Genomic DNA, 12,946 nt, shown 5'->3' on the forward strand with positions numbered 1-12,946 from the left:
TGTGCGTATGATTCCGTCATACCTCGTTGTAGACTGTAGGATGCCGGCTTCTCGTAGAAGCAGCCAAATATGCCCCAGAGAACGCACCGGGGGCAGAACAGATACCCCAGCAGGCTGTAACTTATATGAAAAAGAGGGGGAGACTGAAGCTGGATCCAGGGGTAACACCAGAGATCGGGACACAGTACGGGCAATAAGAGGAATTCTGTCCAGGACCCGGGGTAGACGGGGCATTGATCATTTCCTTTAACCAGCTTTACTTTCCTTCCAGATGGGGATCCTTCAGGCGACTTCTCCCTGGATCCCTCGTTGGGGACGCTCTCCACATCTCGCCCTTTGGATAGAGAATCGGTCTCTGGCTACCGCCTAGTGGTGCTGGTCCACGATGCCGGGAGTCCCCCGCTCAGCGCCACTGCGACCGTCTCGGTGACCGTGCTGGACCTGAATGACAACGCTCCAGGCTTCTCTGCCCCCTCTTTCAGTGCCGAGGTCCCTGAAGATGCCCCTCCGGGAAGTCCAGTCCTGCAGCTAACTGCCCTAGACCCTGACGATGGCCCCAATGGTCAGACGACATTCCATCTGTCGAATGGCACGCAGGGGGCTTTCCACGTCGACCCCCTCACCGGACTCATAACAACGGCCACGCAGCTTGACCGTGAGCGGAAAGCCACCTATGCGTTTGTAGCCTGGGTCCTGGATTCGGACCCCTTAGGGCCGCGTAGCTCGGAGGCCACGATCACTGTAACGATACGGGATGTGAATGATAACGTCCCCGCATTTTCCAGAAGCCCCTTTTACGTTAACCTGTCTCGAAACACTCCCGCCAAGCGCACGTTAGCGGCCATGAGGGCCGAGGACAAAGACGCTGGAGCTAGCGCATCCATCTTATATCGCTTGGCGCCTGCCTCTGCTAAGGGGGGCTTTTCCGTGGACCCCTACACTGGGGAGGTGCGTCTGCTGGAGTCCTTGCAGGGGATGAGCCCTAAAGAACGAACCATCTTTGTACTGGCTTCTGATCTGGGGGAACCTCCGCTCTCCTCCACTGCTGTGTTGGTTATAAACCTGCGCGAGGAGGTATCACAAGGGCCACGATTTGCACGGGAATCCAGTGAGATCAGCGTGCCGGAGAACAGTCCGCAAGGTATTGGCCAAGTATATGAAACCCTAAACATTTCATGGCATTATATATATATTATACCGTATTTGCTCGATTATAAGACGACCCTGATTATAAGACGACCCCCCAAAATCAAAATATTAATTTAGGAAAAAAACAAAAAGCCTGAATATAAGACTACCCTATAGGGAAAAAGTTTTACCAGTAAATATTAATGTAAATTATTTTCATGTTTAATAAAAGCTATGATTGAGAAAAATATATTTTTAAAATTTCCTTTTATTTGCCAACCTGCCCCCCCCAGTTATGCCACTCTGCCCCCAGAAATGCTTTATACCCCCCTATTTGCCACTCTGCCCCATGATATGCCTTATACCCCTGTATGCCACTCTGGCATATAGGGGGTTAAAAGGCATATCATGGGGCTGAGTGGCATATAGGGGGGTATAAAGCATTTCTGGAGGTATATAGGCATATCATGGGGCTGAGTGGCATATAGGGGGTTAAAATGCATTTCTGGAGGTCCAGAAATGCATTTTAACCCCCTATATGCCACTCAGCCCCATGATATGCCTTTTAACCCAGCATGTACTGGCTGCCTTGGCTTGATAGGAGTGTGATTGCTGTTAGCAGTTTGATATATATATATATATATCAAACTGCTAACAGCAATCACACTCCTATCAAGCCAAGGCAGCCAGTACATGCTGGAACCTGGGGATGATAGCAGTGGGATTACAGCCTCCATATGCCATGCTACAACCCCCACCCCCCTTACACATCCATGCTATCACACACACACTCATTCACAAACATTTAAATACTCATCCATTCCCTTAATCACACATACTTCACACATACTCAAAAACCCTCCCCCACCCCCTCACCTGAACTGCAGATCTCCCACTCGCAGACTTCTGCAGGGGACCGGCTGTAGCAACTTCTCTGGCCCCGCCCTCAGAGGAGGGAGGGGGGAGATAGAGTTCTGTGAGGACGCTGCAAGCTTCCTGCCCTGCTTCTAACAGAAGAGACGCTGCTCGCGACCGGTAAGCAGCATGGCGCCAGCGTTTTTTTGGGGTCTGATTAGAAGACGACCCCGATTATAAGACGAGGGGTATTTTTCAGAGCATTTGCTCTGGAAAAAACCTCGTCTTATAATCGAGCAAATACATAATATATTATATATCATATTAGCCCTGGAGAAAATGGAGTGTTTCCTCAAACTCCATATGTTTTTTGGAGGTCCTTTTTTCACATGGAATGGCTCAGTGATTGTGTTGTACATTGTGCGTGGTGCCATGTTGTTTGGGAGTCTGGGAGAGCGGTCTGTGTGGGGAGCTGCCGGTGGTGGCGCGTCTCTTCCTGTTGTAGGGTGAGGAGTTGGTGAGGGATGGTCCTGCAGGTGGAAGTCTGTTCCTGACCAGGACTTATATCATTAGGGGGTGTGCCAGGGCTGCCTCATCATTGTCTCTAAGTATCTGTTCCTCACAGATAACGGGATGTAAGTCCTTATTTATAGAACGTGGTACTATGGGAGGATGAAGTAGACTGGAGGTACTCTGAGGAGGATGAAGTAGACTGGCGGTACTCTGAGGAGGATGAAGTAGACTGGCAGTACTCGGGTTCAGTCACGTCATGTAGTTTTCTTGCCATGTTCTGATTTCTTATTTACCCAGCATGCCTTTTCTCTGAATTCCATTGCGCAATCCTCCGTCAGACGGTCTCACTGTCAGACTCTTGTCCCCGTGGCAGGGTACGTGGTGGGCAGTATGAAGGCCTCACACACCGGGGGCTCTTCTGGGAAGATCAGTTACAGCTTTCTGAGCGGCAACGAAAACGGAGCATTCAGCATCAACCCCAATACAGGTACCCAAAAACACCGTGACCCCCCTTACCCCCTGACACAGCAATCCCCCCCAGAATGAATATACCTGGTGCTCACACCGGATACCACGGGCAATGCCGGTGAGATACGATGAACTTACTGGCTTCGTTCCGAGAGCGAGGCCTGAGAGTGCGCTGAGTCCCGCCGGGCCCTATGTGAATACGAGAGGTCTCCGTGTGGTACTGGAGGCCCGCTCTTCTTATTGGCTTATATCTCCCCCTGCAGGTCAGATCGCGGTACAGCAGCCCGCTTTACTGGACTATGAGACCAATCCACGCCATAGGCTGGTAATTCAAGCCGAGACTCCCCAACACTACAGCTTTACCACCCTCACTGTCGTCTTGCAAGATGTCAATGACAACGCACCGCGCTTCCAGCTCCCGCTCTACACAGCCCACATACGGGAAGCACAGGCTGACGGAAGCCACGTCATTCAGGTAATCACCACTACTTTCCGTGGCATCCAACGTAGAGTGAGCGCCAAGGAGAGGGATCTCAAAGCAGCCACGTCGTAATATTCAGTCATTACGTCCTCCAGGTTATCGCCGAGGATCCAGACCTGGGACTGAATGGTCAGGTGACCTACGCATTCGACCAATCGCATCCCATGAAGAATCTATTCCACATCGATTCTCAGACAGGAGTGATCACAACCGCAGCCATCTTAGACCGTGAGATCTGGTCCCAGGCACGGTAGGTACAATACTCAGCAAGGTGCTGGGACCAGCTGGGGCTTAAGGTGATCGGTGTGGCGCGCTGGGAAACGCTGGGATTGGGGGTGCTGGGAGGTGCTAGGATTTGAGGTGCTAGGATTTAGGGGGCTGGGAAGCGCTGGGATTTGGGGGGCTGGGAAGGGCTGGATTTGGGGGCTGGGATTTGGGGGGCTGGGAAGTGCTAGGATTTGGGGTGCTGGGAAGGGCTGGATTTGGGATGCTGGGATTTGGGGTGCAGGGAAGTGCTAGGATTTGGGTGCAGGGATTTGGGAAGGGATGGGATTTGGGGGGCTGGGAAGGGATGGATTTGGGGTGCTGGGAAGGGCTGGATTTGGGGGGCTGGGATTTGGGGTGCTGGGAAGTCCTAGGATTTGGGGTGCTGAGATTAAGGGGGCTGGGAAGGGCTGGGTTTGGGGGGCTGGGAAGGGCTGGATTTGGGGGCTGGGATTTGGGGTGCAGGGAAGTGCTAGGATTTGGGGGCTGGGATTTGGGGGGCTGGGAAGGGATGGGATTTGGGGTGCTGGGAAGTCTAGGATTTGGAGTGCTGGGAAGTGCTGGATTTGGGGTCTGGGATCTGAGGGGGCTGGGAAGTCACGGAGGGATTTCTACCCACAATCTGTTGACCTGAGGAGGATTCCTGAAGTATTATTGATTCTGGTTTCAGGCTGATAGTTAAAGCCACAGATCGGGGCTCCCCGCCACTCACTGGCTCTGCCACACTCACCGTGGTGGTAATGGACGTGAATGACAACAGCCCGACCATCCCTCTTCAGTTAGAGCTCAGCATACGCGAAGGTGAGTCCACTAACAGGGACGTCAGCTCTCCAAAGACACGTACAGACACCAACACCATCGAGACACCAACACCATCGAGACACCAACACCATCGAGACACCAACATCATCGAGACACCAACACTATCGAGACACATAGAGACACCATCGAGACACCAACACTATCGAGACACCAACACTATCGAGACACCATCGAGACACCAACAGACACCATCGAGATCACCGACAGACACCATCGAGACACATACAGACACCATCGAGACACATACAGACACCATCGAGACACCGACACCATCGAGATCACCAACACCATCGAGACACCAACACTATCGAGACACATACAGACGCTAACATTAGCGAGAGACAGACACTAACGTAAGCGAGAGACAGACAGACGCTAACGTTAGCGAGAGACAGACAGACGCTAAAGCTAGCGAGAGGCAGACAGACACTAACGTTAGCGAGAGGCCTGTCTTTTCTCCTCTAAAGTCCCGCCTCCGGTTACTGTGTTCTTGCAGATGCTCTGATTGGTTCAGAAGTGGCCCAGGTGACCGGGAACGATGTGGACTCGGGCCCCGCGCTTTCGTACACGCTGTCCGTGGACGGCTCCTCGAGAGGCGCGTTCACCATCTTGCGATACGGCGGGAACATCTGGCTGAGCGAAGCCCTGGATTACGAGAAACGTTCCTCATACACGCTGAGCGTGCAGAGCTCCGACGGCACGCACCACACTCACGCCGACCTCATACTGACGCTGCAAGATGTCAACGACAACTCCCCTGAGTTCTCGCAGAGCCTGTACCAGGTATATACGGAATACTCCGCATCTGTATAATGTATAATGCGCTATGGAGATAGATATATATACAACCGGCAGCGGCGATCAGGGGGGGGCAGAGCGGACGTTATCGTGACGCGGACTTCTCTTCTTTAGGTAACAGTGATGGAGCACACTCCAGCCGGCTCCCCGCTCGTCACCATCACTGCCACCGACCGAGATTCGGGAGACAACGGGAGAATCACCTACAGAGTGCTTTCTTCAGGGAGCCGCGCCATCCACATCCACCCCGACAACGGTAATGGCATCGCCTTCTCAACTCAGCCACGTCCTTTCGCTTGGGAATTATTTTCTTGTAGCGGTTCAGTGGCCGTGACTTAAAACGAGAGTCTTTACGAGTCGTCGTGAAATTTTCGGTTTGGGTAAATAATAAATCTACTTACCTGCCTCTCACTCCTCTTCCTCTCTCTCCTCTTCCTTTCTCTCTCTCCAGGGACCCTTTTCACCATGCAGAATATGGAGCTGGATCCAAAGTGGCCCCTGGTGGATGTATTGGTGGAGGCGCGTGACCACGGCTCACCCAGTCTCGCTTCCATAGTCACTGTACAGATCTTGGTGATGGACGTTAATGACCATTCCCCCACGTTTCCACAGTCGGAGTATAGCGCCTCGGTGCCCGAGGACCTCCCTGTAGGCAGCACCATCCTCATCGTGGAGGCCAGTGACGCAGACCTGAACGAGGAGAACTCAGGGCTCGATTACACCATCCTGAGCGGGAACGTTGGCAACGCCTTTCAGATACAGAGCGGGATGCGTTTTTGGAATGGACGTTTCCAGCGCATTGGCTCCATCATCTTGACGGATTCTTTGGATTTTGAAGCCACTTCTTTGTATAACTTGACACTGGGTGCTACCGACCGAGGCGTGCCACAAATGAGCCACTCTGTGCCCGTGCTTATTACCATCCTCGACGTTAATGATAACCCGCCGGTATTTCCACGGCCAGAGTACAGCGTTCTTCTGAGCGAAGCTGCTCCCGTCGGCGCGGAGGTGTTGCGAGTGCTGGCACAGGACTCTGACTCGGGTAACAATGGCGTGGTGCACTACAGCATCACATCTGGAGACGAGAGTCATCTCTTCCAGATCAATGAGGCCACAGGCGCCATAAAGCTTGCCCGTCAGCTTGACAGGGAGAGGCAAGCTATGCATGCCCTGGTGGTCCTGGCATTTGATGGTCAGGGGGGTTCAGCCAACTTTGCTCTTGTCCCAGTGACTGTAGAAGTCCGTGACATCAATGACAATAAGCCATACTTCCCAGTTCAAATCCTAACCACGAGCATCCGGGAGAACCAGCCAGCCAACACGCTGCTAACTATCATTCATGCGATAGACCTGGACACGGGAGTGTTTGGGCAGCTGCAGTATGCCGTGCTGGATCTTCCAGGAACAGAACCCGGGTTTCTAACAGGAAAAGATGCCTTCTTGGTGAATAGGACATCCGGGGAATTACATTCTAGACAAAGTTTTGATTATGAACGGAGCAAGGCTTTCAATTTGGTGGTCAGAGCTACAGACGCTGGCAATTTCTCGGCCACGGTCACAGTGCAAGTTCTCGTGACCGGAGAGGATGAATACGACCCGGTGTTTCTAGCCCCATACTTCAGTTTTGAGGTGCCAGAGGGAGCCATCAAAGGCCAGAGCATTGGTCGTGTGCAGGCAACTGACGAAGACGAAGGCACCGATGGAGTAGTTCTATATTCGTTTTCTAAGCCATCACCATACTTTGGCATCAATGAAACTACAGGTCACGTCTATCTGAAAGTAGACAGCCAGAGACATCGCTCTGGCCGGTCTAAGAGAGAGACAAGAGAAATCACCATGGATGTTCATGCACACAGTCCCCTGCCTTCGTCACGCGTTTCTGTGGCTCAAATGACCGTGGACATTACACATACATCATTTGGGCTGGCCCCTGACCTGAACCTGTTGCTTGTGGTGTCTGTGGCATCTTCATTGGCAGTGGTGGTGGTCCTGGCAGTTGTTGCCATTGTGCTAGTTGTCTGCAGGTCTCGAGATGCACATAAAAAACGCCAGGAGACCGATGCTCAACTGGACACTTTGCAAGGAAGCACGTTACAGAGAATGGGACACGATAAGTCGGCACTGTCCGATAACGAACGAATCTACCACCAAACGCTTCCGGGGTACTCTTTGGAGTCTTCAGCAGGGGATAGTGCTTACACCAGAGGAGGCTCTCTGGACCCATCGCATTCCAGTGGCCGGGGGTCTGCAGAAGCCGCAGAGGATGATGAAATCCGCATGATCAATGAGTACCCGCGAGTGTCAAGCATCACATCATCGATGCAAGAGCATATCTCTGCCCGTGGCCCGGACTCAGGCATCCAGCAGGACGCTGACCAGCTTTCTGATATCTCCTGTGACCCATCCATGGACAGCGGACAATGGTTCAAAAGCAAGAAGGGGTCTGGCCAGTCTCAGTTATATCGAGATGACGGTGGGGGAGGAGGAGCATTCATGGGAGTGGGCTGTGGACTTAATATGCCACACACCAAGGACTACTCTTTCCCCGAAGATGGCAAGCCATCTGTTGAGGGTTCTCTGACAGCCATTGTGGCCAGTGATGAGGAGTTACGAGGCAGCTACAACTGGGATTACCTGCTAAACTGGTGTCCTCAATTTCAGCCGTTGGCCAGCGTCTTCATGGAGATTGCGCGGCTCAAAGATGAATCCGCACTTAGAAGACCCTTCCAGCCCAAGCCCAAAGCAATACCCCAACCCCGCATTGATCCTCCCCCTCTTATTACTTCAGTGGCACATCCAGGGGCTAAAACTGTGCCCCCCAAGCCAGCTGTGGCCAGAACCTTCCCTAATTTTTCCTCTCTCCGTCGTTCCCCAATTACTCACGAAGCCTCCCTTTCATCGTCTGCTATACCACCCAGTTTCTCTCCATCCCTCTCACCACTGGCCGCCCGGTCACCTGTTGTCTCACCTTTTGGCATTTCTCAGGGCCCTTCAGCATCTACCCTCAGCGCAGAGAACAGCCTGGATCCTGCCGGCGATGGGGAGCTGAGGATCTGAAGAGGCAGAGCTGATTTCACCAAATCAGTGAGAAGAAATAACGCTGAAACCTTCTGTTTGTGGAGACGCCGCCTGGTTTATCTGAATACATAGTGTTTCGGTAGGGAAGTAAAGACTTCCCACACGCTAACAACACAGGGCGTCTCACGAAGCGTCTCCTTCGGCATCTTCCATTATTTGCCCCTCTGCTCACCAGGGGTCGGAAGCCCCTTGTGCCAGTGAACAATGAAATGGATGGGATTCTGAACTTTTCTGCACCTCCATCTATCTCGATCAGTACGGCAGCACTGCTGTCCAAACCCCACTGACCACAAACCTTGACCAAAATCCGGCAGCTAGGCAGCAATACTCAGGGGCCGCACCTCAGGCAGGTCCTGCACACCAGCAACCCTACCGTGTACAAAAGGGCTGTCGATGGGCTACATATCAAAGATCATGTGACCTAAACAGGAAGTGTGTTCTGGAACAGGAAGTGCAACGCGCCAGTGAAAATATGGGGATGTCCATAAAAATAGGTGACGGAAAGAATATGTATACAGTCATCAGCTGTGTTAACACTATACAGAACATATAGTAACCAATTCAGTTATTTATACCTCATTTACACGTCCAACAACAAAGCAATCCCCCATCAACGCGCCAACTACCCCAAGGGCGGCCGTGGGGCGGGTGGGGAGTGGAGAGACTGCCCTGCGGGGCATATAAAGACGATTCAGGGTAAAACGCAGTCATTGGGTGTTATCAGGCACTAGGCCTGCCTAGCAGATATTTTACCGGCGGGCCGGTGAAAATAAATTTTCAGATGAATAATAACCCCAAGAAAGTGGAAAGATTTGGAGAAGCTCCCCTGTGCACGCCGAGAGAACTGCGGTGAACGCTGGTGCTGACTGGCACCATTAGAGATATCGTGTCTTATATAAAGGATGTATATAATGGAAAAGCTCCTCCGCTTTCTCTCCGTGTCACCAGTACCCCCCCCTGGTCACTAGTGTTATTGTGAGGGTGTTAGCAGAGTGATAACGTATACGATGATATAGATTGGACGGTATGTAGACTATAGGAAGGAAGAGCAGGTGGGACCGAAGGAGGTTTACGGAGGTCCGGGAGTTTAGGTCAGAATGTCCCCGTTTGGTGCACCTTCCGCCCTTCGGTGTAAAAGGCTGTCAGGACCCTACATTCCCAGGGGCAATAAGCAATAAACCAAAAGCCAGGGCCGGTGGAAATCTGCGGTCGTTGTGCCATGAGACCTTCACGCTTCTGAGTGAGCGGAGAGGGCTGCCTTCACCGCAGGCGGCACGGAACAAGCTGCTTGACGGCCGCCGGTAACACGGAGCAATATTCGCCGTATAATTCATACTAGGAAAGGAATTTAACCGATGAGTGTGCAAAATGTATAGGACATATATAGTCTCCGTCTCCATCCTCCGTGTCTTTGGAATCGCATATATGTGTGCGCCTCTCTGCTTTCATTTCTCCATTGCTCTATCCTGGCGCTTAAATACACGTATGTCAGCTTTGGACAGGTGTCGTGCCCCCCCGCATCGTTAAACACTAATGTTATCCATTGTATGTTAGCACTTCATAACATTACTACTGAATCATTTTCATCCAACATCCAGCATGGTCGCCTATATAACCCCCGGTCAGCCGACGGTGTCGCCCACCCAACAGCTAATGGATTGGTGGGATCGTCCGTTAGGATCCCATGCATGAGCCGGCATCATCCCTTCACCCTGTGTTACCTCCCCAGCATGCCCTTATCTTACCCCCTCTGCACCTTGCAGCTCCCCTGCTGGGTTACCCATCATCACTCGTCTATCCTTCCTAATACCCCAGGTCATTACCCTCAATGGCGATCCCAGCAGACGCTGATGCGTTAAACGTCACACTTTCTGTATCACGCATGCTCACAATGTTTGGTTTCTATTTCTTTGCGCGGTTTATATGGTGCGTGGGTCACTCGCCCACCGGCCACGTGTCTGCTCTGTGACCTACAATTTGTATGACAGATAAGGGATTTGGACAAAAAATATTCAAAAATCACTTATTTCTGTCAGAATTTCAGCTGCTAATATTGTATTACCTGTCAGTGTTAAGATACCTGTACCTTCCCCTAGCACCTGGCAATGAAGCCGCTACCTGTAAGTGTTAAGACATCTGTACCTCACCTGTACCTTCCTCTTATAGCATTTGGTGGGTAAACATTTACCTGTCAGTGATAATTTACCTATACAGTCCCCTTATAGCACCTGGCGATAAAGCCGTTACCTGTCAGTGTTAAGATAATTGTACCTTCCCCTTGTAGCACCTGGCAATGAAACCTATACCTATCAGTATTAAGATAAATGTACGTTCCCTTTATAGCACTTGTCAATTAAGCTTTTACCTGTCAGTGTTAAGATATCTGTACCGTCCCCTTATATCACCTGGAGATAAAGCCTTTACCTGTCACTGTCCCCTTATATCACCTGGCGATAAAGCCTTTACCTGTACTGTCCCCTTATATCACCTGGCGATAAAGCCTTTACCTGTCACTGTCCCCTTATATCACCTGGAGATAAAGCCTTTACCTGTACTGTCCCCTTATATCACCTAGCGATAAAGCCTTTACCTGTCACTGTCCCCTTATATCACCTGGAGATAAAGCCTTTACATGTACTGTCCCCTTATATCACCTGGAGATAAAGCCTTTACCTGTACTGTCCCCTTATATCACCTGGAGATAAAGCCTTTACATGTACTGTCCCCTTATATCACCTGGAGATAAAGCCTTTACCTGTCAGTAATGCGATACCTGTACTGTCACCTGGTGAAGGCTTTACCTGTCACTGTCCTCTTTTATCACCTGGTGGTGAAGCCCCTACCTGTCAGAAATATGATACCTGTCACTGTCCCCTTATATCACCTGGCGATAAAGCCTTTACCTGTCACTGTCCCTTTATATCACCTGGCGATAAACCCCTTACCTGTCACTGTCCTCTTTTATCACCTGGTGGTGAAGGCTTTACCTGTCACTGTCCCCTTATATCACCTGGAGATAAAGCCTTTACCTGTCAGTAATATGATACCTGTACTGTCCCCTTATATCACCTGGTGGTGAAGCCTCTACCTGTACTGTCCCCTTATATCACCTGGCGGTGAAGCCTCTACCTGTCAGTGTTAGGATACCTGTTCCTGTCCCATATCAGTATTCGGGAGCTTGCTTCATGTATACATTTCAAACCCTTATTTATTTTTATTCCAGAAAAACCAGCAGCTTTGTGTAATTTAGTATGTATTTTTAGGAGTCTGTACGTGGAGGGCGGGAGTGAGTATTATATTACAGGGTGGATTTTGGGTACGAAGGGGGCACTGCTATTTATACTCCGCTCTCTTTCGTCAATCCAGTTCACAAGTGCCAAGTTTTATACGGAATTTCTTTTTAATAAGTTCAGATCTGTTTGTAAAAAAAAAAATAAATCAGAAAAGAAAAAGTTGGTGCCTTGGTGTTTTCTTTCATCGGTCATTTACCAAACATAAACGAGTAAGAAAATAATATATATAGAGACGGTATAATATATCTATATACGGTATACCTATATACGACACACATAAAAAAAGGCAGCCGTGGGATGAGGAGGATCACGCCGAGGCTTCTCCCACCTGCACCCGCACCCTGGAGGTCTTTACTTCACACAACTAGACTTTTGCATTCAGGTTCATACAAATTTTTATTTTTGCTAAAATGACATCATTTGTGCATTCGCCTGAATCTCCCAAAACGAGGAGAGACCCCCGGGATGTTCGTTGGAATTCGGTGATTCGGTTGCGCGGCTTCACCTTACTCTCTTTATGTTGATGACTAGGCCCCTTGGGGAGGGGTCCATTGCGCTTCCTCCCCTTCCAGGTTCTTGGTGTCCTAGGTGGTCATTCCCGCTCTCCCTCACTATAGCGCCCCCCCCGCAGAACTCTTCCTCCTCCCCTGGCTCTCTATGTCCTTTCTTCTTCCTTTGCCAGGTTCTCTATGTCTGAGGACGTCCTTCCGGTTGCCGCTGGCGCTCGCCGGCATCAGCGTCCAGCAATCATCTTACCAAGACTGAGCCTGCCGTGTCCTCTCCTACACACTTCGTTTTTATACTTTTCATTCCCCGCCTAGGAACCGAGATAACAAAACCAAAACATGACAAAATGACAGAGCACAAACCATAAGAGAGAACCATAACCGGGGGCCGGGATGTCTAATAACCGTACGTTTATTAACAGGACCCTGAACAACATCTTTAAGTGCTACTGAGTGCACCCTCGCTAATGCATGCGTTAACTCACCCCAGGGGTTATAGTATATCCATGGGCCCCAAACCCTAATAAACCTCTCAGAAGACGGGAGAATTTCCAGGACAGCGGCTTTCCTTCTTCCAACCTCTAGCAATCCCCAACTTGGCTGCAATAAAGAAATGATTGGCTCCCTTCCTCCGGGGCCCTGGAAAGAAATGGAGTAAGGCTACTCGAGGTCCACCTGAGAGGCACTTATGCAGCACCTCCAGGGTCAACTTGAAAATGTTTGTCCACGCACGGCAGATG

General features: G+C 50.8%; 1 protein-coding gene and 1 long non-coding RNA gene across 2 annotated transcripts in view; one reads left to right on the plus strand and one right to left on the minus strand.

The window, feature by feature from the left end:
• DCHS1 (dachsous cadherin-related 1) overlaps positions 1-8,427 on the plus strand; it is a 45,328-nt gene extending 36,901 nt beyond the window's left edge. Inside the window, exons 14-21 of the mRNA XM_053456758.1 lie at positions 272-1,141; positions 2,870-2,983; positions 3,228-3,439; positions 3,541-3,695; positions 4,380-4,510; positions 5,028-5,314; positions 5,444-5,585; positions 5,781-8,427. Coding sequence (XP_053312733.1) covers positions 272-1,141; positions 2,870-2,983; positions 3,228-3,439; positions 3,541-3,695; positions 4,380-4,510; positions 5,028-5,314; positions 5,444-5,585; positions 5,781-8,386 — 4,517 coding nt within the window. The 3' untranslated portion in view covers positions 8,387-8,427. The remainder of the gene's footprint in view (positions 1-271; positions 1,142-2,869; positions 2,984-3,227; positions 3,440-3,540; positions 3,696-4,379; positions 4,511-5,027; positions 5,315-5,443; positions 5,586-5,780) is intronic.
• A 2,386-nt stretch (positions 8,428-10,813) lies between these two features.
• Positions 10,814-11,452, minus strand: LOC128475435 (uncharacterized). Its single transcript, XR_008346501.1, has 3 exons — positions 11,269-11,452; positions 10,979-11,080; positions 10,814-10,937 (listed from the first exon to the last, which is right to left on the minus strand). It is a non-coding gene; the product is annotated as an uncharacterized LOC128475435 (long non-coding RNA).
• Between the last annotated feature and the right edge of the window lie 1,494 nt (positions 11,453-12,946).

The sequence above is a fragment of the Spea bombifrons genome, chromosome 2 (assembly GCF_027358695.1).
Source record: "Spea bombifrons isolate aSpeBom1 chromosome 2, aSpeBom1.2.pri, whole genome shotgun sequence".
Lineage (NCBI taxonomy): Eukaryota > Metazoa > Chordata > Amphibia > Anura > Pelobatidae > Spea > Spea bombifrons.